The sequence below is a fragment of the Balaenoptera borealis genome, assembly GCF_965194805.1.
Source record: "Balaenoptera borealis genome assembly, chromosome: 4".
NCBI lineage: Eukaryota > Metazoa > Chordata > Mammalia > Artiodactyla > Balaenopteridae > Balaenoptera > Balaenoptera borealis.
In genome coordinates this window covers 128,311,769-128,339,132 of record NC_138861.1, presented here as the reverse complement: position 1 = coordinate 128,339,132, position 27,364 = coordinate 128,311,769, and the positions used below count along the sequence as shown (strand labels likewise).

The 27,364-nt window shown below is 41.1% G+C and overlaps 1 protein-coding gene and 1 long non-coding RNA gene across 3 annotated transcripts in view; one reads left to right on the top strand and one right to left on the bottom strand.

The window, feature by feature from the left end:
• SEC24D (SEC24 homolog D, COPII coat complex component) overlaps positions 1-24,971 on the top strand; it is a 111,170-nt gene extending 86,199 nt beyond the window's left edge. Inside the window, exons 14-24 of one of the 2 annotated variants that reach the window (XM_082389617.1) lie at positions 5,785-5,901; positions 6,694-6,864; positions 7,895-7,991; positions 8,124-8,269; positions 9,268-9,406; positions 10,199-10,317; positions 15,277-15,456; positions 18,145-18,336; positions 19,318-19,407; positions 19,869-19,985; positions 24,141-24,257. In XM_082389617.1, the coding sequence (XP_082245743.1) occupies positions 5,785-5,901; positions 6,694-6,864; positions 7,895-7,991; positions 8,124-8,269; positions 9,268-9,406; positions 10,199-10,317; positions 15,277-15,456; positions 18,145-18,336; positions 19,318-19,407; positions 19,869-19,961 (1,344 nt within the window). In that variant the 3' untranslated portion in view covers positions 19,962-19,985; positions 24,141-24,257. Of the gene's footprint in view, positions 1-5,784; positions 5,902-6,693; positions 6,865-7,894; positions 7,992-8,123; positions 8,270-9,267; positions 9,407-10,198; positions 10,318-15,276; positions 15,457-18,144; positions 18,337-19,317; positions 19,408-19,868; positions 19,986-24,140 lie in introns of both variants that reach the window. The other variant, XM_082389616.1, reaches the window with a different exon arrangement.
• On the bottom strand, positions 15,464-24,134 carry LOC309627611. The gene is made up of 3 exons (XR_014243849.1): positions 20,822-24,134; positions 19,958-20,007; positions 15,464-15,743 (listed from the first exon to the last, which is right to left on the bottom strand). It is a non-coding gene; the product is annotated as an uncharacterized lncRNA (long non-coding RNA).
• Positions 24,972-27,364: the final 2,393 nt, after the last annotated feature.

Below are 27,364 nucleotides of genomic sequence, written 5' to 3'. Positions count from 1 at the left end.
GCCTGTCATTTGCCAGAGGCCAGTGCATTTCAGCCAATCTACTTTCATGTCTTTTGCATGTTATTTTTTGTTATACTTGCAATTTTAATGTTAGAGTAGCATGTACTTTTACACTGAAGTTTAAAGATGAGAAGAAACTAATATCTAAATATAACTAATCAGAATAACTTTACAAATATCAAAGTAAATAAGTAGCATTATTCTTACAAAGTAGAATGAACTCCCTTTAGAGAAGGTAAAGGACTTCTTTTATAGCTTTTTTTCTTTTATAAATTTATTTTATTTATTTATTTTTGGCTGGGTTGGGTCTTTGTTGCCGCGCGCGGGCTTTCTCTAGTTGCGGATAGAGGGGGCTACTCTTCATTGTGGTGTGCAGGCTTCTCATTGTGGTGGCTTCTCTTGTTGCAGAGCACGGGCTCTAGGCACGCAGGCTTCAGTAGTTGTGGTACACGTGTTCAGTAGTTATGGCTCGCGGGCTCTAGAGCGCAGGCTCAGTAGTTGTGGCGCACGGGCTTAGTTGCTCCGCGGCATGTGGGATCTTCCCAGATCAGGGCTCAAACCCATGTCCCCTGCATTGGCAGGTGGATTCTTAACCACTGCGCCGCCAGGGAAGCCCCAAGAACTGTCTTTATATGAAGATAAGGAGCTACCTTTATAAAATGACACTGTTGGACATAATGTTAGTGGTGCTTACTGCCCTGTGCCTGCTGGCAGATTGCTCTCCCAGCCCGTCTTCACACAGACTCCAGGGCTGCAGAAGACCGGGAAGGCAGGCATGCCCCAAGTCGTGGAGTCACGTATTAAAGGGCGGGAACTTTTTTAAAATGCAGATCTCTGGCCCCACTTCCAGAGATCCTGATTCATTAGCTCCCCAGTTTGCTCTGCTGATTATCCATATTTGGGAACCACCAGCATAAAGAATTGTTATTCATTCTGCAATCTCTTGGAATAGCCTTACATTAAGTTAACTCACGAGAAAATTGCATACCTGACCCGTACAACTTCACATTACACTTGCACTAAGAACGCTTTTGTTTAACTATGATTTAATGTCTTGCCCTAAGCTGTTAATTAATGGTTAAATTAAGAAAGAACACTATGAAGAAAGTTCTTTCTTGTGTAGAACATTAACTGGAGACATTATTGCATGATTCAATCTCTTACATGGAGAAAGATTCACTAGCTGGTTTCCTAGAGTCGGTTGCTATAAGCAGTCTAACTCATAATGTTTCTTTTAGCTTTAACTACTAAGATACTACTTAGGGTAGATATTCTAATATAACGACTTCTTTTCCCTGACCTTCTTACTGATTTCCAGTTCTTTACAATTTGCCTTAGTATTTCTATTGTATATGTGCCTTTAATCATCTGTTTTCCTCAAAACTTTTTTTTATAAATAGACCGTTGCCATAAATAACCTTAATGAAAAAGGTTTCTTCTGCATCTTCCAAGAAGATTCTGGGTGATTATAATTCATTGTATAAGAGCAGAAGCTGCTGTAGTACAATTCGATACTTTCTGCCTCATAGCAACTTTTTCAGGTTTGGATGAAGGAAAAAAAATTCCAAATAAGATAAAAGTGTGTGTGTGTGTGTGTGTGTGTGTAAATGTCTGATGTGTGTATGATAGCTTAGCTGCCTCTGACCGTCACATCATTTCATCATCTTTTCAGGTCCCATGTAGCTAAAAATCAGTAAGACTTAAATTTGTGTAATATATACAAGGGTACTAAAATTCTTGCCTGAGGTCATTATTAGGCTAAGAGCTAACATTTTTGAGAATTTGCAGGGTAATATCTAAATATTGAAGAGACCACATCATTCATTCACTTTTCTTTCAATCAACAAAGATGGATTAAATGCCTGTGTTTTGTAAGACAACGTGAGGACTACTGTCCCCTGCTTCTAAGCTCATAGTATGTAGAAGAGATGTAACTCCGTAATACCATGTGTGATGTTCATTGCTTGTGTTCCCAAAAATAAAGGGGGTGGGGGAGGCAAGCAAAGAGTAACTTTGGGAAGTCCGGGACCGCAGCAGGTCAGCCGAGTAGCTCAGGGTGTTCTGCACGAGAGGCCAGAGCTGAGAGAGTCTCATTCTCTGTGGAGGGGAGGAGAAACTGAAAGAGCATCAGAGTGCAATGTTTCTTATTTGTGTCCAAGTGGAGACATTTTAGAACTGGACTCCCCCATTTGAATTATAGCTTTACTTTCTATCAGCTAGATGCCAAGTAAAATCTATATATAATTAGTTGTAATAAACTTTTTGAAGCAAAGAGAGTAGACAAAAACTAACATAAAACATGTGCTAATTTGTCACAAAGATAAAGAGGGACTGTTTGGTAACTTCTGATGCATACTTTCTCAAAAGCCCTTGAACTATCCAACTAAAGGTTTCCATTCCCTATTTTCTGTTGTACATGCTTCCGTGTCCACAGCCTCTTGTACTCTTAGTGTCTTTTTTTCCACATAGTCTTCCAAATCTGCATCTCTTTCAAAATCTGACACTCATAACTCAACTATATGTGAATTTCTGGCATTGTCTTTTAAGTTGGCCTCAGAACAGTTTTCTGAGTTAGCTCTTACTTCCTCCATAAAACTAGATAAATAGAGTTTGGCAAAATGTTGGAGGGAAATGGCCTTTAGTGGTTATGCTTCAAATACATCATTAGGTGGGGGGAATTTGTCTTTCAGTTGTCTTAATATATGCTTAAATTTGGTTTCAAGGTGATGCATTACCACATTCCTTCCACATAAATTTATGGAGCATCTATAGAGTGAAAGGCACCAGACCCTGGGCAGGGGACTTGGAGAAACACATTGTAGAAAAATCAAGGTCCTTCCTTTTTCATGGAGCCTGTGATCCATGGAAGACAGTAGAATACCTAAAGTTGTAACACAGTGTCATTAATTCTAGAAAAGTCTTATCTACAAAGCAGAGTAGGGACATAGAGATAGAGGCAACCAGCTCTACCGAGGGGGATAATAACACATCTCTCAGAGGAAAGGACATTGGAGCTAAATTTAGAACAATGGGTTCTCCAGGCCAGCCTTTCTCAACCTGTTTCCACCATAATGAGAATGACATGTCATTCATCTAATCCTACATGATGCACTCATGTGGGCACAGTCAGATTTTGGTAAAAAGATAAATTTTGTAGGGATTATAAAGCATATAATGCCATAGGAGCTCTTTCTTTTATTGCTACTCATAAAAGATTTTATAAGGATGTGATTAATGAAATAATAAATCTGAAATTAATAGCCATTATATTAGGAAAAAAGATAAATATGGCTTCTTTATTTTTTTCAATATTGTACTTTATTTTTTTTTTCCTTCAGAATTTTACTCCATAGGTAATATTAACTAGGCAATCATGTATGTGTAATTATGATTAACACCATGTCCTGGGTCATTGAATTCTCTCAACAGTATTTTGTAGTTACTATTTTTCCTGTGTCATATAATTAGGTAGCTGAGGCTCAGAGAAGTTAAACATTTTGCCCAGTGTCACTTAGCTGATAAAATGGCTGGGCTTCTAACCCATGCAGTTAGGAACTAGGACCCATGCTCTTAACTACTGTGGTGTAAAGTTGCAATGCGTCTGTGAGTAGAGAAGATCTAGATGGATAGAAGAATTTTTGACAATGAATTCTTTAGGGGAATTGGGCAGGCGAGGCACGAAAAGTCAGGGAAAAGATAGACTTTTAAGAAACGTTTTATACCTTTTCTGCTACTTGGATTAAAATAAAAAGTACTTTTATAATAGTAAAAGTGATAGAAATGAAAAACATTTAGTCATAGAATTGCAAAAAATTTAACGTGTTATTATCAATATTACTGGAAATTTTACTTGGGTTTGGTCATTGGAACTGCTGCCTTTGTTGGCCAGAGTGTTGAAAACATCTTTCTCCTATGTGGTGTGTATACACATATACACACAGTCACTGCCCATGCTCTTCATTCAGCCTTGCCTTCCTTTTTATTAATGCTGTTATGTATCAGTAGTTTTTAGTAAAAGACTCGGGCAACAATAAAGTCACTGCTCACTACTGGCCACACAGCAAAGACAAGATGGGGCATGGGTTACACACCCTTCCCAGGGTGTCAGCTGGGACCCACTCCACAAAGCATATCACAGTGTCACTCGGTGAGACGCATTAACACAGGGCTAGCCTTGAATTCTCTTCATTTGTTTTTTGTTTTTTGTTTTTCTGTTTTAAAAAATTTTTTACTAGCACAATCTGGTTGTCAAAGCTTCATTATACATTTTACTGTACAAATGCTTTTCAGATGATTTTTTTTTTAAACACCTTCATTTGTTTTTTAAGGAACTTATTCACAAACCCAAGTACCTTATTATTAGTGGCAAATGACTTCACATCTTGCAGCTGACCCAGGCACACAAGTGTGTGCCGCTAAACCGCATCTTTGCAAACAACAGCTCCAGGCCAAGGAAAGGGAAAGATGGATTCCAGGCAGAGGGAACAAATACGGAGGTGTGTAAAGCATGTGGTGTATTCCAGGAAAGCAAGAAGGTTGTGTGGCTGCAACTTCCAGCGCAGGGGATGGTCAGGGGCGAGAAGATTAGACTGGAAAGACAGATTCAGACTAAACTCCAAAGGGCCTCAAAACTGTTGTTCATGGGCTGTGTGACCTCGCCAAATTGGATGAGCCTCAGTTTTCCTATCCTTAACATGCAGACGATACTACCTTCGTCACCAGGTTGTGAGTATTAAATAAGAAATGTGCGCGAAGGGTCTGGTGCAGGGCTGCACACAGCGAACGTTGGTAGCAACACATCTCACTGTCTCCCGGCCTTCCTGCTCCCACCCAAATAAAGAAATGTGGACTTTATCCTGTAATGGAAAGCCTTCAGGAGTCTTAAGGAGAAAAGCCACCTATGTGATCAGAACAGTTGCCTTGAAATTATTTCAAGGCAACAGTGTGCCTGGGTGGTTTGGAGAGAGGCAAGATGGGAGAGGGGCAATATATTGAATCATTTAATTTCAGTAAATTTTGCTTGTAGGTTACTTATTAGCTCCTTAAATAAGATTTTAAATATTTTTAATGCTGATTTGACTTTCATGGAGCCTCCCTGGGCTTTTTGTTGCTTCCCAGGGACTACAGATAGTGTGATGTTGATCCCGCATTTTTTCCTTTTGTCATCTTGCCTGGTAGCTGGTTCCTTGTGTCTGCAGTTGCCACAGCACCGATGCATTCTTGTGCATTCTTCCTTGACGTACCCCTTCAGGTTTAATCTGTGTTTACTAATGATTTCAAAGAAGAGCTTGTATTGCATCATGATCCTGGGAATCCTGTCATCAGGGGATTTACCTGGTCCTGAAAGACTACTGTTGGCTAAATGAGAAAGTATTTTTACTTGGACACATCATTTTAATAGGTGTTTAAAGCATCATGGTATAGAGACCTACATTTATATATTGGTTCTTTGGGGAATTCCCTGGCGGTCCAGTCGTTAGGACCTGGTGCTTTCACTGCTGTGGGCCCAGGTGCGATCCCTGGTAAGGGAACTAAGATCCTGCAAGCCGCACAGTGTGGCCAAAAAAAAAAATATTGGCTCCTTCGTTTACAACTTGTGTGACTTTAGGCAAATCACTTAGCCTCCCTGAGCCTCAGTTTCCCAATCTATAGAAGGCACAAGGTTATTGTGAGGATTAATGAGATGTATACAGTGCTTGGCTCATAGAAAGTACTTATATTTTACTTTTCTGAGTCCCTTAAAATAAAACTTCCCACCCAAGACTCTTTTTTTTTTCCCCCCAGGCAGCTGACTGTCCCGGGAAACTGTTCATCTTCCATTCCTCCTTGCCAACTGCGGAAGCACCAGGGAAGCTCAAAAACAGAGATGACAAAAAACTGATTAATACGGACAAAGAGAAGGTATTTGTAAACAGTTGCCCTTTGAAGTCCATATGTCAGTTCTTAAAATGGAATAAAGGGAGAGGGAGTGTGTGCTTCGTATAGGAAAGGGGGAGAAGCTACATGTAATGTATAAATCCAGGACATTGTATTTTGTAGGAAGATTTTGAACTGTAAATAATTTAGGAAATTGTATATTCCTGGAAAAACTGATGTCTGAAATAAGATAAGGTCTCAAACTTTTTTCATGTATAATCTGTGTAAGAGACTGAGTGATAAGACTATTAGGGGAATGGAAGAAATGGGGGGAAACGCAGAAAGAAGATCAAGGCAGAGGGCGACTGTAGGGGACGGTCCCGTGTGACAGCACTCCTGAGGCATGAAGTAGACGTGCCCAGGGCTCAAAATATGCTTTGCTCAGACCCCCTCTGGCAGTGTAGCCGAGGGGACAAGTCGGGGGAAAGGATAAACCGCGAGGTGAGCATCCAGCCGCGGCCATGTGACACCGACCAAGTTGCCTCTTCTCGGTCTGTGAAAGGGAGGACTAAACGCCAGCTCCCTTAGAGCTGTCGGAGGATCAGAGAACATAGCGCACATACGTGTATCAAACAGGGCACACGCCTGGCGCACGGGGTGCTCGACACATGGCCTCCTCTGCGCTGATGATTATCACGGCTCACTTCTTCTTCTGCACTTAACTGGGGAAAAAAAATTCATTTAACAAACTTCAGTGAGAATTCAATAGAAATTAAAAACAGAAACCAGAAACATTATGTGGTTTTCTTTTTTCCCTTTGTGTATCTTTTTCTTCAGATCCTTTTCCAGCCCCAGACAAATGTCTACGACCCTCTGGCCAAGGACTGCGTGGCTCACGGCTGCTGCGTGACGCTCTTCCTCTTCCCCAGTCAGTACGTGGACGTAGCCTCCTTGGGTCTCGTGCCTCAGCTCACGGGAGGAACCCTCTACAAGTACAACAATTTCCAGGTAAAGGCCAGCAATTTGTTCGCCTCGGTTTTCCACTGCTGGTTTACTTTTGGTGCTTAGATCTGAGGGTGAGAAAGCTGTGCCCCCTTGTGGGCAGCCGACAAATGTAAATTCTAGGTCCGATGGAAAAGGATGGACAGATGGTTAAGAATTGCTTGCCTGCTCCCTAAGGTATGGCCACAGACTGACTCATTCAGCCTCAGAGTTGAATGTCAATGTTAAGCTTCCATGTTGGGGGGAAATATATTTAATATAAAATCTTGATATTTTATATTAAATATATTTAAGGTATTGTTTATAAAAGTGACTATATATTTGTTTTAAAGTGTTATGATATGGGGGGGGGGTCAGTTCATGATACTCCCCCCGCCCCCTCCAAGCCTGAACTGAGAGACAGAGTCGAGAGACGATCAAAATGCCAGCCCTGGAACGGACCTAGGTCTGTGGGCAAGTGGGCTTGCTAGCGCTTTCCCCTCAGTGAGACAAACTTTACACCGAGGCACGAGGCGGCACAGACAAAAGCGTCCCCTGCGGACTCCTGCCCCTGCTACTGTATTGAGGGCCAGGAAACGTGGGCTTCCTGCAGGCAGGCTGCTTCCCCAGAAAGAAGATGTGGAAGAGGCCGAGCTACGCCCGCCCAGTTCCTTTTCCCAAGCTTAGAAATTGGATATGTCACCTGCCCTCCCCTGAGGAGAAGAGGTTGGGGGGCGCCTCTAAGTTATGTACCTCCAGAGGGAAACGTGGAGGGGGAACGAGTGTTCCCCCAACATAAATGACAGTGTTCATCATCTAGTTGTATTTTGATGAAAGCAGTTATTTTTCATTGCCTAGCTACATATTTATATTAGGAACTAGATGAGGGATTTGATAAGACCAAAGATTATAAATGAAATGACACTGAAAAAGCTTTCAGAACCCTTTCTGAGATTTCTGGATAAAGTAGGTTTTAATCAAGATTTTTTTAAAAAAGAATTGTTATTTTAAGTACTTTGCTGCCACCTGGTGGGCATGATCATACTTTATTTTTTAGGTGCACTTGGACAGCCAACAATTTTTGAATGACCTCAGAAATGATATTGAGAAGAAAATAGGATTTGATGCTATTATGAGGGTTCGTACCAGCACAGGTACTTTTCGTTTTTATTATTTTTCAGGTCTCTGTTGTATAATTGTTTCCTCTTCAAACTCATTAACAGGCCAACAAAGAAAATAACAGTAAGATAAGGAGAAGCAAAATTTCCCTTTTCCCTCATCCTTAGGTTTCAGAGCCACTGACTTCTTTGGTGGCATCTATATGAACAACACCACCGATGTGGAGATGGCAGCCATTGACTGTGACAAGGCAGTGACTGTGGAGTTCAAGCATGATGACAAACTCAGTGAAGACAGTGGAGCCTTAATCCAGGTGATCTAAAATGTATTCCCATCTTTTGCTTTGTAGTTTGTTACTGACATTGATCAGTGGGGGAGACTCCAGGGCCATCAACTGTGTTAGTCTCTCCATAAAGAAATTCAACTCTATTTTGCCAAAGGCAAAAGTCACTAGATTAGAGCACTCTATGGTATATTCTCCATACTGATTCATATATGCTATTTATGTGAAGTAACGATTATGTATGTCTTTGCATGAGAGCCCCGCAGACTTGAGGTCAGAATGACAGGCATCAGTACCCACTCACTCACTGGTTTGCTGCATTCCTGATGGCCGTGTGCCAGACACCATTGCTGAGACGTGTTATCATATCAGAAGCAAGTAACAATAGGATTTGGCTTTGTAGCAAGTAAGATTAACTAGAAGCCATGGAGACTTTGAATTAAAACAGGAGAATTTCTAATGGTCATAGTTTTCAGACACGAGCATCACCCTCAAAGAAAGGAGAGAGATTGGCATCAAGTTGAGGAAAAACTCTAATGTTTATTTTAAAATCACACCTATTTGGGGAAATGGTTACTTGTTTGCATTTTTGAAATGTATGCATACATTATTAGTACAAAACCTAAGTACGTCACCAAAGCTAGTTGTCCGTTTTTAATCGACGTGAGCCTCGAGGAGGACTATGAGAACATGCAGGTATTATTCCTGCACCTGAATCCCTGGTCATAACATCTGAGCTAGGAAATGTAGACTAGTTGTGGAAAGGCACACAGATATCTGCATGTGAAGAGCCCCATCAAAGCTTACATTTAAACCAGTGAAATGCTACATCAGAACCCAGTGTATGACTGGTCATTATTCCTCCCTTATGTGTTGTTGTTCAGTCTTTAGCAATAATAGAAAAAATTGTAGGAAAGTTTAGAGGTCTTTTGGCTGTACACACTGTTCTGTAAATGTAAATAAGATCAGGCTAGCTCGGGTGAATATGTTAACCAGAAAAACACGTGCCCTCGATGTTGCCTCTGCAGTGTGCCGTGCTTTACACGACCGTCAGTGGGCAGAGAAGACTTCGGATTCACAATCTGGGCTTGAACTGCAGCTCCCAGCTGGGTGATCTCTATAAGAGCTGCGAGACTGATGCCCTTGTCAACTTCTTTGCCAAGTCAGGTAACACTTTGCTGATTCTGGGGTGCAGTATACCTTGCCTAGCAATGCAGGCAGGCCTCGTTGGTTAATCGAGTTAGCAGCTGACAGGTCCTGCGGTGGTGCAGCCTTTCGGGGGGTAAAGTCAGAATTTGTAAAAGCAAAGGGTGAAGGAGAATAATCAGCATTTCTAACTCTAGACTAATAAGGAGAGCAGTGAGTCGGGCCTGTGCTATCCAGTTTTGTTTAAAGTTTCTTTCCCAGGGGGACTGAGTTGAAATTGAGGAAGGTGATACTTAGACTCATTATGGTATATGAGTGTGCCCTCTGGGACACAAGGATAATAGAAGATGGTCCCTCACGTGAGACTGAATTTGCTTATCCATACCAAGATAATTAGGAAATGGTAGGGGCCTGAGGTGGAGTTTTCTGGCTTCTTCTCCCCTCCCTGCTCCAAACCCCAATTGAAATGCTACACTAAGGTTTAGAAGAAAGAGCAATCCAGCCCATAAGAATTCAGAACACCAGAAGATAGTAAACTGGTCTTTCTTTTCTGTGTGTGTGCAGAGTTCTGTTTCTAATATTCTGAGGAAAATTCTGGACCAATTACCTGCCTATTGTTATAGGTAGGCTATTGTTCTTCATTTGCTAAGTTATAATTAGTCAAGAGGAGAGCATTAACAAATGGCGTGAACATTTTTAAATGCTGTTATCCCTTGCTGAGTGGTCTGAAGAGCAATTTATTTTATTATTATTTGAAGGGGTCAATTTCTGAGCTAAACCTTTGATGCCCTTTTCATTGTTTTGTGCAAGTAGCTTTTAAAGCAGTTCTGCACCAGCCCTTGAAGGTCATCAGGGAAATTCTGGTCAATCAGACCGCCCACATGTTGGCCTGTTACCGGAAGAATTGTGCTAGTCCGTCCGCAGCCAGCCAGGTAAGTTACCTGCTGTCCTCAGGTGCTGAAGTGTTACAAACACCTACTTGTTCATTCAGCGTTCTGCTAGTAAAGGCTTACGATGTTCCAGGCACTTAGATGCTGTATAGTAAACCATACAACCAAGATTGACAATGCCATTTTGGGGGACTGTGGTATATTTATAGCCAACATTAAAATGCTTAGTGGCTTTACAAGATGCATGAACCCAAAAATGTGTGTGTATATTGGGTTGAGGGTCACTACATCATGTATAAACAAAAGAATGTTATATGTAAGAAATGTCAGTATACATGGGGTTATCTTTTGCATGGATGAAGATGGATATAGAGTTATGAAATGTGGGTGCTTAAATACTTTTTGGACATTTATTAACAATCAAAGTTGACAGGAACTAATGGCAGTAATGATTCTTTTATATTTTATAAACAAATATAATTTATAAAATTTGGAGTTCTTTATATTTAAAAGTTAATAATAGGTATGAAGAGTTTTGAAAAAATTGTCTCTCTCATCTAGTAATTTGAAATTTTAGAAGATCCTTTAAATAAACCTGACTCTCTCTTGTAAAAACAAAACACAAAAAAAAGCAAAAAAAAAAAGGTAGAACCTCATGTCCACATTTATTTTTGCATCTGTTTTCTTTCTCATATTCTTCCCCATCAAAGCTAGATGCCATTTTTCATAGTTATGTATTGAATATCTGAGTATAGAATTTGGATTAAAGAGAAGACAGTAAGCAACAGATGGGAAAACTTTCTGGTTAATTCCTTGTCGACAGTGACATCTGAAACCCCACCCAAAGCAACCCTTCAGCAGTAGCAATAGTGCAGATACATCTGGGGGCCAAATTCATAATCTGGGTAAAGAAGGAAATTAAAACAAACATAGTTATTAGCTTGGACTTTTCACAAAAATTCCTTTCTGTGCTGTCCAGAGAGATTAAAGTAGTCATCCATTCTTTCATCTCCTGTTGATAATCACAAAAGCAACTCTTAAATCTGTATTAGTCAGTTCTCTTTATTATTCAGAGGACTTGCCACTGCAGTAAATTCCAGTATCAGTCCTGTTTCAGAGCACACGTGTTTACTTTATACAAAGCCCCCCAGGTGCACCTGGATATAGTCCAACCGAGACCACTTTACTCCCCAGTTTTACTACTTGTTTTGGAGCTCTGGAAACATGGAGTGTTTCCATACTTTGTCTCTGGAGTGTCTCATACTTTGGAAGGATTGTTGAAGAAGAACAGGTACAGTTAGTGTCCTCTCAGGAAGTTTATTTGCTAATGTTAAAACAACTGGATTCAGAGACCTTAAGTCAAAGATCTGTTGCCTATTAAGGGAAGAAATGAAACTGGTCGGTTGCTGCTGGTTTAAAGTCAAAAGCTTTTTGACTCTACTACTAGATCATCTGTTTGCAGTTGAATTGTTTCTGGAGTAACAGAAACAATGATGCCAATTTTTTTTCTGAAAAGATTGATAAAGATTGTTCCTGTTCTTTTGGAGATTTTTCTTTCTCCAGTAGCACATTTCAAGTGTACCTTTAACCTAGGATTACCCATCATGGAGTGGGGAAAATGTAGAGATTATAAAACTGTTAATAACGATAATATATTAAAATATACCATTATTTAAAAACAGAATGGCTGGACTTGAGGTTCTCCTCAGAGAATGTAACTTCAAATTTGGTGGCTTTCCATAGTTCACTTGCAAGAAATAATTTCCATGGAGAAATTCGTAAAGGAATTCCACTGTTTTACTATAGAGCCCAGTTTCCTTCATCCAAGCAAGACTGTTAAGGACCTATATACTTGGATTATATGATACTGGACCTCAGGAGATATGCTTTTACTGAATTGCCAGGGCCAGGACTAGGTTGATGCAAAAGAGGTGCTTAAGGTCTAAAATTTAAGGAGACACACACTTTGGGGGGGTCACAGGATAGATGCTGGGTTAAGACATATAATTAAAAACAACATTAAAACAAAATTTTAAGTTTACATAAGCAATGTAGATTCTTTTTTATTAAATCTAACAACTCACTGTTCTGAACTTAAATATATTACATCCTATAGGAGTACACTGACTTTAAAAGGCAAGTCACATGACCTTAATTGCAAAGTAATAGTTTTTTTTCATTACCACATCTGTTACTTCAAAACCCAAAGCAGAGAATTCTCCAAATTCAATTAAACTGTGGATTCATGAATTTCCACTCCCTCCTCACTCACACTTTTTCTCCCTGAGAATAATTTCATTATTTATGGAGAGGATCAAGGAGGTGGGGAAAGGTTTTAATTGCCGATCTGTTGCCACATTTTCTTCCCCTCCTCAAAAACATAGACTAAGACTGTCTCTCTGTTTTCTTTCACTCTAACTCCATTTTTCTTCACCATAAAATTTCCTTCTTACCTCCTCTGTTCTCTTCCCCCTGCCCTCTATAATCCAGTCTCCTCTAATCAGATTTTTCAGTCCTGACAGTGTCATCATGGGCCAAGCTCACCTCTTTGTGGTTTTCAGGAGAACACATTTCTAAACTGTCTTAATATGACCTGATTAATGAGCAGCAACCAGTGAATGGCAAGACGATATTAAAAAACTGTACATATATGCTTCTCTATGGGAATCTAAGAACATTCTTAATCCATAACATCTAAGATGCCTAACTGGTAATTAGCCCAGAAATAGTATTGGAGCCACATGGCTCTGGAATATGACCATGATCTGTGTCCTATACCTCTGGATAATCATTTTCTTTTTTTTTTTTCCTGATTTTCCTTGGCTGAAAACATATTCCAGTTCCATATGTTGTCAAATAAAAATACTTTACGCTAAGTAAGTGAAAGAAGTCAGACAAAGAAAGACAAATACCATATGATCTCATTTGTATGTAGAATCTAAAGAACAAACAAACAGAAACCAAGCTCATAGATACTGCGAACAGACTGGTGATTGCCAGAGGCCTGGGGGGTGGAGGGTGGGCAAAATGGGTGAAGGGGCTCAAAAGGTACAGACTTCCAGTTATAAAATAAATAAGTCCTGGGGAAGTAATGTACAGCATGGGGACTGTAGTTAATAACACTGAACTGCATATTTGATAGTTGCTAAGAGAGGAGGTGTTAACAGTTCTCATTACAAGAAAAGAAGATTCTGTAACTTTGTACGGTGATGATATTAACTAGATTTATTGTGGTCACCATTTCACAGTATATACAAACATGAATTATCATGATATATACCTGAAACTGATATGATGTTGAACACTGATTATTCCTCAACTTAAGAAAAAAATTTTATGCTAGAGAGAAAATTACAAGAAGAAAAGAGCTTTTCCTCATATGAGGAAACATGCATTTATTTAACTGTCTTTGGTTCTTCTAAAGGAGATAAAAGTTGAGAGGGAAAACTAACTACAAAGTAGGATTGTTCTGAAATATGTTTTCCTGAACCAGTGAAGTAAGTTCTGTTTACACATTCCTTACTTAATAGATCATGAGAAGAGACCTGTGATAAAGGGATTTAAGTTGAGGAATAAATCCTTACAGAGCCCTGAGGGAAATTTCCTTTTTGGTGTGGATTCTGATAAGTATATATTCTTTTTCATCATTAAGATAGAAAGCTAAAAAGAAATCATGAATTTATAGACCAGATATTTCTATTTACAGATTATCATTATCTCCCATATATACTTTTTTTGTGGATATTTCGTTGTCCATTGACCTACTGTTAAATGGAAGGAAGTGACATTCAGATCAGTCGATCTTGATTCTTAGCCATATTTATAAAATTGAGTTGGGGAGAAGGTTAAACACACAGGCAAATTACTTGTAATTTTACAAATTACAAATTATTTGTAGTTTTTTTACCCATCAAGTTGTGTTTCTAGAACTGTTTCATTGTGTTATTATTTGGGGTGTCACTTTATGGTATGTACTTTGAGGCAGTTAGAATGAAGTCAGAATGAGGTCACATGAGCCAAAGAGAGGATGGAGAGGAAGGTACAGGTGGATTATAAAGGTAGAATAGAAAGAATTCATGTACTAATTGAAGGTAAAGAAAAAATGAAATTAGGGTTCATCTGGTAGTTCTAGTATCTAAAATAGGAAACGTAACAGGAAGAACATGTTTGTGGAATTGTAGGAGTTTGAGTTTTCGTTAGCATTCAGTAGTGACACAGCTTATAAATTCATGAAGCACTTCCTGTTTTATTTTCTACATATGGTATTGCAATTTCCTTATTATGGTTTATCTGTTATATGTATATCATCCCCAGTGGACATTAGACATCTTGCATGTGGACTATGCCTCATTCCTCTGTAGACCTTGATACTTTGATAGAACCTGTGACGTGGTGGCACTCATTCATTGTCTGATGAGTCTATGACTAACAGATGCACGAAGAGCATAGAGGAAGAGATATCTCGTGGGCAGTTGGAAATGCTGTTCTTGACCTCAAGAGGTAGAAGCTGGTAATACAGATTAGGAAATAACTTATTTATTTCATTTTATTTAATAAACATGTATATGATACTATCTGTTCGGCACTATTGTAAGTGCTTCACAAATTAGAAATAATTTAATCCTCGTAACAACCCCATGATCATGAAGTAGAGGGGCTATTATTCCTTTTTTAGAAGAGAAAACCGAGGGAACGAGGGTAAGGAATTTGCTCAGTGTCACACACCGGGTGAGAGGCAGCGCTGGGATGGCATCCCCGGCCGTGAGTTGTGCTGATAAGCGCTACACTAAGCTGCTAGAGTACTAGAGAAAATAAAACCACCTGCCGCTCTCTCAATACCTACTCTGTGCCAGTTTCTGTGCTCTAGGTGCTTTACGTGGGTTACCATTTAATCCTCTCCATGATCTCAACAGCAAACCTTTCTATTTTACAGGTAAAGTGCTGCAGGTCTTGATTTTCGGTAAAGACCAAGCATCTGAAACCAATGTCTCTCTCTTCCAGCTTATTTTACCAGATTCCATGAAAGTATTGCCAGTGTACATGAACTGTTTGTTAAAAAACTGCGTGCTGCTCAGCAAACCAGAGATCTCAACGGATGAGCGGGCCTACCAGAGGCAGCTGGTCATGACCATGGGTGTGGCCGACTCTCAGCTTTTCTTCTACCCACAGCTTCGGCCGATAGTAAGCACACTGCGCTGGCGCGTTTCCTAGAGGAGTCTGAAAGGGAAGCATATTTTGCCTTTTCCCATGTGTTATGTCTGAAACATTTCGTTCTTAACAAGAAACTTACGAGTCACGCATGGCTTCACAAGGCGTACTGAGGGCCTGAGAGCCGCGGCTCTGGGCAACCTGCGCATGCGCTTCAACCTGCGCTCGGGGTGGCCATGTGGGTGGTGGGCGGATCTGAGGAGTTCGTCACGGAATCCTTCAGATGACTGCTTTTCCTTCCTCATTCCCAAATTGGTAATCTTCAATTGAATAGGCAGAGTGAAAAGTGAGTCGACAAGTTGTTGAAGAAATCCAGCCTTACGGCATGAAAGGCAACTGATACGTGTGTATATGGGATTTCACGTGCACACATGTTATCTGTTTTTAGACAGTATATGAATGTCTAAGAGTCACCACATTTAATCAGAATGGCTATGATTAGCCTTGAGCAAATGCTATCAGGGGTTTACAAATCAGCATGTATTTGAGGCTACCTACACTGTACGCGGAAGGAACTGTCCTTGTCCTCAGAGAATTTACTTGGCAATGTATTCTACTTATTGAAAGGTAATCCTTGATGTCGTGAAGGCCCCTGTACTCTCTGACTAGACTCCTTCCCCTGAGACCTAACAAGTTATAATTGAGGGATAAGAGGGGGTAAGGCTGATGGCTTATTTCTAACTCCTGTATCCAAACTCATACCCAGGCTCTCAGTGCAGTTAGAGAGTTAAATTAGGTTGGAAGTAAAAAGCTGTTGATCCTTTCACTTCATATGAATGTTAGATGTAAATTGTTAACAACTGATTTTCCTATAGAATTGGATTATTATCAACTGTGCGCCGGAGAAACTAGAACTCTTAGGGGCACGAGCATCACCGCTCCACCAAAATCGCCTTGCTGAGTCCAGTGGGCAGTCCTCCTCCTTTCTGACCTGTCCACAGCATCTGACACAGTCTTCTCCCTCTGGAAACACCCTCTTTACTTGGCTTGTCCCAGTTTCTCTCCTGCTTCCTTTGCTAGTTTACCCTGTTTTCCCTGTTCAAGTACCCCGGAGCTCAGTCCACGGAAGCTTCTGCTGTCTATCTACACTTAATCCCTTGGGGGTCTTACCTATGCCCTCAGCAACATTTCTGTACCGATGATTCCCAGGTTCCTGTCTCCAGCAGTACCGCTGCCCTGAACTGTGGCTGTGTCTGTGCCTTCTGTCGCCTCCCGAGCGTCTCTCCGTGAGCGTGTTAACGGGCATCCTAAACTGAGTCCTGATTGGACCTCCCACGCCTGCTTCTCCTGCAGTCTTCCCCATCTCCATTTATCACCCCTCCCTCCTTCCAGTTCTTCAGGACCAACGTCCTGCAGTCACCCATGGCTGCTTTCTTCCTCATCCACCCCATCTCATCCATCAGCAAACATGTCAGCTCTCCTTTCCAAGATTATCCAGAGGCTGACCACTTTTCACCCCCATATGTCACCACCCAGACTCAAGCATAATCACCTCTCCTGTGGACCACCGCAATCCCTTCTAACAAGTCTCCTTGCTTGCCCCTCCAGTCTGTTTTTGGCACAGAAGTTAGAGTGATCCTGTTAAAATAATTGTCAGTTCACATCCCTCCGCTACTCAGAACACTCCAGGATTTCTCATTTCAGTAAAAGCCAAAGTTCTTTTTTTTTTTAATAACTTTTTTTTTCTTTGATCCATGGCTATGTAGAGGTGTGTTTCTTTTTCTTTTTTTAAAAATTTTTTATTTATTATTTATTTATTATTTATTTTTGGCTGTGTTGGGTCTTCGTTGCTGTGCGAGGGCTTTCTCCAGTTGCGGCGAGCGGGGGCCACTCTTCATCGCGGTGCGCGGGCCTCTCACTATCGCGGCCTCTCCCGTTGCAGAGCACAGGCTCCAGACGCGCAGGCTCAGCAGTTGTGGCTCACGGGCCCAGTTGCTGCTCCGCGGCATGTGGGATCTTCCCAGACCAGGGCTCGAACCTATGTCCCCTGCATTGGCAGGCAGATTCTCAACCACTGCGCCACCAGGGAAGCCCAAGCCAAAGTTCTTACTGCCCTGGCCCAGTGCTGCCTGTGCTACCCTGCCCTCCTTTCTGTCTGACTCATCTTATTACTCTCCCCCTTCTCACTCCACTCCAGCCACACTGGCCTCCTTGCTGATCCTAGAACATCTCAGATAAGCTCCTGCCTCAGGACCTCAGCACCAGTTGTTCCCTCCATCTGGAATGCTCTTCCCCAGATATCCCCATGGCCCTCCACTCATGCCCTCAGGTCTTTACTCAAAAGTTATCTTTTCAACAAGCCTTCCTGGGCTTCCCTATTTAAAACTGTAACACTACCACCACGGACATGCCCTATCCCACTTTCCTGCTTCTTTTCTTCTTAACCCTTAACACCATCTAAATTTCTATATATTTAACTTAGATTATTTGTTGTCTCTTCTTCCCTCCAGAAAATTGTTAGCTGTACAAGGCAGGGATTACTGTCTAATAACTAGTAGGATAGTAGTAGATAGGACTAGTAGATAGTAGGAACTCATTAAATATGTACTGGAAGGAAGGGAAGAAAGGAGGAAGGGAGGGAGGGGAAAAGAAAAGAAGAGAGAGGAAAGAAGGAAGGGAAGAAAGAGGGAGTTTCTAACTCTCTTGCCTTTGCCTGCATAGCACACATTAGATGTCAAGAGTACAACATTACCTGCTGCTATTCGTTGCTCTGAGACCCGTCTTTCAGAAGAAGGAATATTCCTATTGGCTAATGGTCTGAACATGTTCTTATGGTTGGGAGTAAGTAGCCCACCAGAACTCATCCAAGGAATATTTAACGTGCCATCTTTTGCACATGTCAACACAGATATGGTAAGTATATTTTTTCTGTGTTTTGTAGTAATATACAAATTCTTAAATGTTGCTTTCTTTTTAGAGGCAGTTGGTACTTTGAGACATATATATGAAGTATACTTATGTGTTTTTTTTTAATAAAAAGATCTTAATCTTAATGTCAAAGAACACACAGAGGGAGTGGAATGTGAATATAAGTAATGAATTTCCTGCTTTTTTTTTTTAACAACTCCTGTGAAAAATATTGGCCATGATCTTTTCCTGAAACTTGTGACTTTGTGGTAGAATGTTCTAATTCACTTTTTCAATGGCTAACTCAAAGATGATGTATTAGCTCTTGGTGTCTTCTTGCTTAGAAGTAAGCATTAGCATTTTACTGTCTTAATGGAGGAAATCTAAGTCCAGATCTTTCACATCCCCCAGGGGCCACATGCAGCTGGGTAGTTATCTTTTGTTCACCATGAACCAGATTTCAGGGAAATCTAAGAGGCCACATTCCCTTTGAGAAATCAGCATTTGGTGGTTAATTTTAATGTTGGAACAGTGGTATTTGGATAGCATTTTCCAAATGGGGTAATGCCTCAGGGTCCTGCAACTGATCCGCTGAAGGACTAAAGTGTGTCCTTTTCTCACACAGCATAGCCTTGAAATATCCATCTTGCAAAGGGATGAAAATCATGGTGAATGGGCCAAAGACATCCTTTGTAAAAAACATAACACCCTTTGTGTCACTTCAGTGATATACATGTGTCAAGTTCCAGGGAAGGATTTTTATTTTCAAAAGAGAGTTCATTGGTGGAAATGCATGCTGTTAAGTATGAATAATTTTTAGTACATTTTTTCATATTTTTGGTTTTTAGGTAAATGAACTAAGCCAGTAGTTCAGTATATGGTTTAGAAGGATGTTTTTTAACTTTAACATTCTAGTAATCTCATTCTGCTTCTATCTAAATGTCAGAAATTGTACTGAAACTTAAACTCTGATTTTCCTAAATTTAGACATTATTGCCTGAGCTGGGAAACCCGTACTCACAAACGCTCAGAATGATAATGGGTATTATCCAACAGAAGCGGCCATATTCAATGAAGGTAAGAATGAGATTTTATTTTTTTCTTTTTTCAAGTCTTTTTTTAAAAATTTCCTTACAAACTTTTAAAATGCATGTCCTATATTTTTATAACATGATTTTTTGATAGAAAATTCACATTAACCTCTAAGTATATCTACCTCCTTGTCAATCACAAACATATAAAAATAAACAGCTATCACCATGGGTTAACCATGGGTCATCTTACTAAGTATTAACTTAGAAACAATTGATATTATTAACAGGCTTTGAAATGATTTTTCTGTCAGTGCTTAAAATTACTTAGAACATTTGTTATGTTTGGATTTTACAATTTTTATTATCTCTGAAAAATTTTGCTATTCTAGTCCTTCTAAGGACTCCTTTTTGAGTTTGAGGAAAAGAGTTTAAAATGTCTGTATCTCAGGAAAATTATGCCTTGTCGCTAAGTCCCACGTACTCACCTCTGTCTTCCTTCTCAAGCTCAATATTAGAATCTCCTGGAATTTGGAATGTACAGATGACAGTGGTCTATTACTGTACTACTTCCTGCAGAGGTACAGGACACTCACCTGAAGGCAGGTCTCTACAGGAGCCAGGGTATTATGGGGCTATTTTTCTCCTGAAACATAAATGTGGTATCAGTTTACATCAGCATTCTTTACCATTGATACTCACGCATGCAAACATCAACTTTAGGTAGAACTTAGGAAATTTGAACTAATAAAGAGCTTTATAATCTCTAGGACATCTGGGTGAACATAAAACCTTTCCAGAACTGTTTTTACATCACTACTTGGGTTCAGTTTTAGGACAGGACCTAGAGATGGCAGAGAAGGTTCAAAATAAACATGTTCTTCACTCTCTGAACACCCTGGAGACATGTAATGAAATCTTAGGGTCTTATGAAACACAAATTGAAGACCGCTGGTGCTCAGAATGCACAGCAAGGATGATCCACCTCTGTCCCAGCAGCAGCAACTGCGTCTCCACAACTGAGCCCATTTGCAGAGAAGAGGCCAGACTAAACCTGGGGATCACCCTTGTGCTCAGCAGCCCCTCCTTCCTCTGCTTTCTCCCACCCGCTCCAGTAACCCCTTATCAATCAAGGTCATGTCAGCTTTGGTTATTAAAATATCTGGGGTAAGCTCCAAATATGATATGTAAATAAAATATAAGCAATTGTGTAATACAATAATTTTAGCTTGAATACTTAATCAGATTTTTTTATGTACCAGTGGCAAACTTATCTGTTGTTTGTAAAATCCTTGCCATTTTCAGGGTATCATCTGTATAAAGAATTTGAAAATCTAAAATCCAGAGATGTGAGAGCTAAGGGAATCTAGGAGACAGACACCTGGTCCACCCCTAGCCTTTCAGCTCCCCCCATTGCCATTTAGCAGATATGAAAGTGAGGCTCAAAGGAGTTCACTTACTTGGTCAGGGTTGCACAGCTAGGTCACGACAGACACAGGCCTGACCCTGGCTGTTTAGTCCAATGCACTCGGTTTTGCATGCTTTTCTCCAACATTTGAAAATGGACCACACAAAGGAAATGAAAACACATTTAAGGAGTCTTTAAATCTCTTTGAAAGAGTCAAGATTGACTAAGATTGGGAAAGCTGAAATGGAAGGGTCAAAGATAGCAAAATCAAACCCAGAAGGCACTGCTACCTTCTAGATTATGCTAATTAGTTTTGCAGAAAATCAGCCCTCTTAGACCTCACTGTCTGCACAGTCTTACATTTGTGGGGGAACAAAAAAAAGATTCCTATCACAGTGTGTTCCCAGATTACCTAAATCAAATGCAAGAGTCCTATCACAGTGTGTTCCCAGATTATCTACATCAAATGCCTTACTGACAAATTCTCCCCCTGCCCTGCTCGTGGTCCTCCAGGCTTCAAGTTATCTCTTCTTCCTCTTGTGTTTTCTGGATTACTCCCTCCCCATCGGCTCCTTTCCAGTTTACAAGCTGTTCAAATCTACCTTCTTTGAAGCTGCTGCTTCTCCAAGATTCTGCTTCCTTTTCCTTTCATTTTATCCCACAAATTTGTACTGAACACTAGCAACACAGCAGGCATTTTACTGCCATGCTTCCTGAAAAGTCATCTATGTAAACTGCTTATAGTTCCTTATTCCCGTCTCTCGTTTTCTATGAACTGCCACATTGCTGAAGACATTTTATTCTCAATCCCTTTACAGAATTTACAAGATCAAATACTACTTCTTTCCTCAATTTTTCTCTTCTGTTAGCTTTCAAAACATCATACTCTCCTGATTCTTCTCCTTTCTCACTGACCTTTTTCCTCTGGCTTCTCTTCAGTCATCTGCCCCTTAAAAAGAGTTGCTGTTCTCTTAAGTTATATCCATGGCTCTCTTCTCCTTTCATTCAACATACTCCTTCTGGGCCATCCTGATCACTGCTACCTTTTATCTGTTCCCTGTGAAATAGGCAATGAGAGACGAAAATGGCTTATGAAGTACAATAATTCTGTAAGGCCACTGGTAACATGGCCCAGAGAATATCAGATTTAGACCTCTTGAATTAGCCAGTCATTCCTTGGAGAGGACACACAGGAAGCTGGGAAGGAGACTAACAGTGACCATTTTGCTGTTCTTCCCCCACTCTACAGAGCTATGTCCCTCCCTATAGAAATGTTAAGGAGGGTAATAAAATATGGATTCCCAATCCATCCCAGTGTTTTCTCCTCTGATTTGTGTGGTGTACCCCTTGAGGAAAAAAGACCACTAGCGTGTCAAGACAGCATATCCCCCACTTCTATAAATGCAATTCCCTGAGACCTTCCACCAACAAGTGCTGGGTGGTCCAACTTTGTAGAGACTCAAATGGTAGAGCAGGATATTAATTACTTTACCTTATAGTTGAGTTTCCCCCAAGGCCGAAATTCATTCTATTTCCCACTTCACATCACGGCCAGATGCATTCATCAGAGAAGGTTTTAGTGAGTACCACATGAAAACCAAAAAAATAAATAAATGAATGGCAGCATTAGAAAATACCCCACAGATGAGCAATATGAACTTCCATTAATTTCCATAGAGAAATTAAATTCTAAGGAAATCAAGGTCTCAAATCCTTCCCTCCACCATGTTTTTATTCTGCCCAGTCTCAGCCTGAGTTGTGTCACTGAGGCTGGACCCACGTTGCTGTTGCCGATAATGCACAATGGCAGAGGTCCTAGTGGCACCTGGGGAAAGGTGGAGAAAACACAAGAGAAAATCGCCTTGGTTTCAGGCTCACCAGGATGCACATCTTAAACTCCTTTGGAGATGTTTCCATGAAGGGGTTAGTTTCTTTCCCCATGTCAGAGTGGAATATGACTGCCCACACAGCTGTTCCAGTGTCAGCTCCCAGGGCTTGGCACTGACAAGCCAAGACATCACACGTGTCCATATCCACATGGAATTAGCTGGCTTGTAATGGTAGCAGCAGTTGTTATAATATTATTATTAGTTCAGGGTTGGTTCAGAGTTTATCAGCCTAAGGCCCCGGCCAAAATAACATAAAGGAAAAAAAGCAAGCCATGTTGACAACATTATTCTACTTGATTAAAAAAAAAAAAAAAAAAAAGCCTATATAAAGCAGCAGTAGGGAGGGCTGGGCCCTCCCAGCCGATATGTAACAAACCTTCCTCACTGCAGCTGGCGTCAAGCTAGTAGCTGCAGGCCCTTTGGGTGGTTCCGCACGTGAAAGGAAGTAAGATGATGCCCTGGCGCTTCTGAATCATACAGGAGGCAGGTGGAGACAATGATTTGCATGTGCGGCTCCATTAACCACGCTCATGGCTCAACAGATATCAAATTCTGATCGTTCTGATCATCTGCTCTGAATTCCTGACACAGGAGTGAGTAAGGGGGCGGTCAGTAAGTAGAAGGGCTCAGAGTATTCATGACGGACTACCCTCTTCTGGGTTTCTTCTCCATGTGCCTCTCCCTCTAGAGCAGCACTGTCCAATAATGCAAGCTGCACATGCAGTTCTATACTTGGTAGTAGCCACAATTCAAATGTAAAAAATCCATTTTGATAATGGATTTTATTAACCTAGTGTATCCGAAATATTATCATCTCCACATGTAATCAGTGTAAAAATTGTTTTGAATATTTGAAGAATTAATTAATTTTAGTGGTTTAAGAACTTTACATTTTCTTTTTCGTCCACTTCCTTCGCACCTACACTGCCTAATTCAGATCCTGATCATCTCCCACCTAGATGCTTCCAACTGCTTCCTGTCTGGTTTCCCTCATCCCCTTGGTGCATTCTAGGCACCATAACCAGTTGTTCTTAAACACCTTCACTGGATCACATTCCCTATAAAAACCCAAAGGCATTACCTCCCATTGCCTTTCAGAAGTGTGGGCTCCTTTACATGCCAGGCAGGACTGTGTCTTTTGTATGTGGTCCCCGCATGGAATGCTAGCTCGGCCCCCACCTCCTTAAGGAAATCCCACCCTGTCCTTTAAGGTTCAGTACAGCCACTACATTGTGATGCCTTCCCCGTAGCACTCGGCTTATGTTTCCTTGTTGCCACTTATAATTAATTGTATGTCTTGGTTTTTGTGGTTTTGGGGTCATTGCCTCTCTCCACTCTGGATAATAGGCACTTTCCTATCATCCTGCAAGGCCTCACAGACAGTGGACATTATGTAATTTTGGTGAAATTGAAAGATACAAAATTTAGCCACATTCATAAAATGTTTATAACCAGCTACCTTGTTGTTTTTTTTTTTCCTAGCTTACCATAGTAAAGCAGCGAGAACAGCCAGAAATGGTTTTCCGACAGTTCCTGGTAGAAGACAAAGGACTTTATGGAGGATCATCCTATGTGGATTTCCTTTGCTGTGTTCACAAGGAGATCTGTCAGCTGCTTAATTAATTGAACCTTCTCTATTGTTAATACTGCATTTCTAAGGAGATAATCTCCTTCTTGGTGCCTAACTCTCCAGATAATAACAGGCTAGTTTTGATTTCTTGCTCATTTTCAGAATAGCTTTCCAAGACGGCATTTAGAACTACAGCTTTGGTGCTCAGGTATAAAGCCAATGAAGGTACAATTGTACCTTAAAGGGAACAGTCTATTTCTGATTGCACAATTTTTAACTGTTAAAACTGATGCAGTTTGCATTTCATGAAAGGCATAGTTTACAGAACTGTAAACATTCTCAATTTTCTTTCTTTGTGCTAGACATATAAATTATTTTTCAAAATGTATAGATTTGGAGTAAAAAGTTTTGGTTCCTCTCCCATTTGCAGTGAGGAAAAAAACTTAATTTTTACATTATACTTAATTTTTTTAAACCATGTAACCCCATTGAACACATTTTTCAACTTAAAGTTTGCATAGCAGACTTTTAAATAACCTTGGAATCTATTTGGTAGAACAATTTGTGTTCTATATTTTTTTCATAATTATATGTTGTGTATGTTAAAACTATTTTCCAGTTGTTGTTTTGTCTGTAAAACTGTCTTTATCAATATTCTTAATGGTTCCCTGTACAATTTTGATGGTTTCTACCTGTATATAATGGATCTTAACCAGTTCAATAAATCACTTCATATGCTCTTACTCAGCAGACAAAATTCATTATTTAGGTATTTTGAGATTTTAAAAAGAAACGAGGGTAGTAGTTAAAGCATCTTGGAAAACGTTGTTTGGATGGATCACTAAAAACTGAATATTTTGGGGGGGGAGTTGAGGAGAATTAGGTAAATAAATATAAGCAGTGTCAGAGACAGTGTACTTGAGAAAGGCAATTTAAAAGTTCTCCAATATGTGGGGCTTCCCTGGTGGCCCAGTGGTTAAGAACCCATCTGCCAATGCAGGGGACACAGGTTTGAGCCTTGGTCTGGGAAGATCCCACATGCCGCGGAGCAATTAAGCCCGTGCACCACAACTACTGAGCCTACATTCTACAGCCCACGTGCCACAAGTACTGAGCCTGTGAGCCACAACTACTGAAGCCCGTATGCCTAGAGCCCGTGCTCTGCAACAAGAGAAGCCACCGCAATGAGAAGCCCATGCACCGCAATGAAGAGTAGCCCCCACTCGCCACAACTAGAGAAAAACCCACACGCAGCAACGAAGACCCAATGCAGCCAAAAATAAAAATAAATTTATTTTAAAAAAAGAAATGTAGGTTTGTCAATATGAACATGCAGTGGGATGAGAGCATATATGATCCCCAGCTACTTTTTTACAAGGATTGCCTGTCAAGTAAGTATGGCGATGATCCCACTCCACTCTGAGGTGAGTGTTCAGTTCTAGGCACCACACACTGTGTGAAACAGAAGCCCAGACCACATTCCTTAATTCACTTGAAGATAGTCTAATGAATCAGATCAGCCAAGATGGCAGAGTAGAAAGATCCTGAACTCACCACCTCTCACATACACAACAAAATCACTATTTGCAGAACCACTGATTGATGCAAAAAAACAGAACCTACCAGAAAAGATATACAACTAAAGATAAAAAGGAACCACAGGGAGATGGGTAGGAGGGGCAGAGTCATGATACAAACAAGTCTCATAACTCCAGGTGGGCGACCCACAAATGGGAGAATAATTACAATTGCAGAGTTTCTCCCAAAGGAGTGAGAGGTCTGAGCCCCATGTTGGGCTCCCCAGCCCAGGAGTCCAGCACTGGGAAGATGAGCCCCCAGAGCATTTGACTTTGAAGGCCAGTGGGGCTTACTTTCAGGAGTCCCAGAGGGCTGAGGGAAATAGTAACTCCACTCTCTAAGAGTGCACACAAAACCTCACCTGCTCTGGGACCCAGGGCAGAAGCAGTAATTTGATAGGAGCCTGGGTTAGGCCTACTTGCTGATCTTGAAAAGTCTCCCAGAGAGGCAGGAGGCATCTGCAGCTCCCCTGGGGACACAGACACTGGTGGAAGTCATTTTGGGAGCTTGTTCTACCAGGTGGACACTGGTGCTGACAAGCGCCATTTTGGAACCATCCCTCTAGCTTATCAGCCTCTGGACCCAGCCCTGCCCCACTCAACAGCCTGTGCGTGCCAGTGCTGGGATGCCTCAGGCCAAGCAACTAACTGCATGGGAACACAGGCCCACCCACAGGGAGACAGGCTGATTTAAGACCCTCTGTGCAAAGCCCTGCCTCCAGAGGGCTCAGGGCCCGGCCCTACACAGCAGACCACAGGCAATAGCCCTGGGACCCCCCAGGGCTCTCCAGCCAGAGACCCCAGGACCCAGCCCTACCCACCAGAGGGCAGACACCAGCCAAAAGAAAACCGCAGCTCTACATACCTGGCCCACCCACTACCAAGCTAACAGAAGCTTCAGGATCCCCCAGACCCCACACCCAACTGTGTCAGGAACCAGCCCCAACCACCAGCCATCTGACACCAGCTCTGGGACACCTGGGCCCTGCATCCAGACTCCAGGACCTGTTTCTGCCTGCCAGTAGGCCAGCACTAGCCCCAGGACCTGGCTTTACCCACCAGTGGGTGGGCAAATGCACAGGGTCTCCTGGACCCTGACTCCACCCACCAGTGAGCCAGCATTAGCCACGGGGCCCCTGGGGTTCTGCAGTCAGTCACCTTGTGACCCAGACCTGAGCTAGGACAAGGTAAAAAAATTGAAATATCTTTCTCAGACTCATCAAGAAAAAAGAGGGCCCAAATCAATAAAATCAGAAACAAAAAATTAGTTACAACCAACACCACAAAAATACATAGGATCATAAGAGATTACTAAGGACGACTATATGCCAATACAATGGACAACTTAGAAAAAATGGACAAATTCCTAAAAAAGTACAGTCTCCCAAGGCTGAACTAGGAAGAAACAGAAAACATGAACAGACCAATTACCAGTAATGAAATTGAATCAGTAATATTAAAAAAAAAAAAAAAAAACTAACAAAGAAAAGTCCAGGACCAAATGACTTCTCAGGTGAATTCTACCAAACGTTCAGATAAGAGTTAACACCTATCCTTCT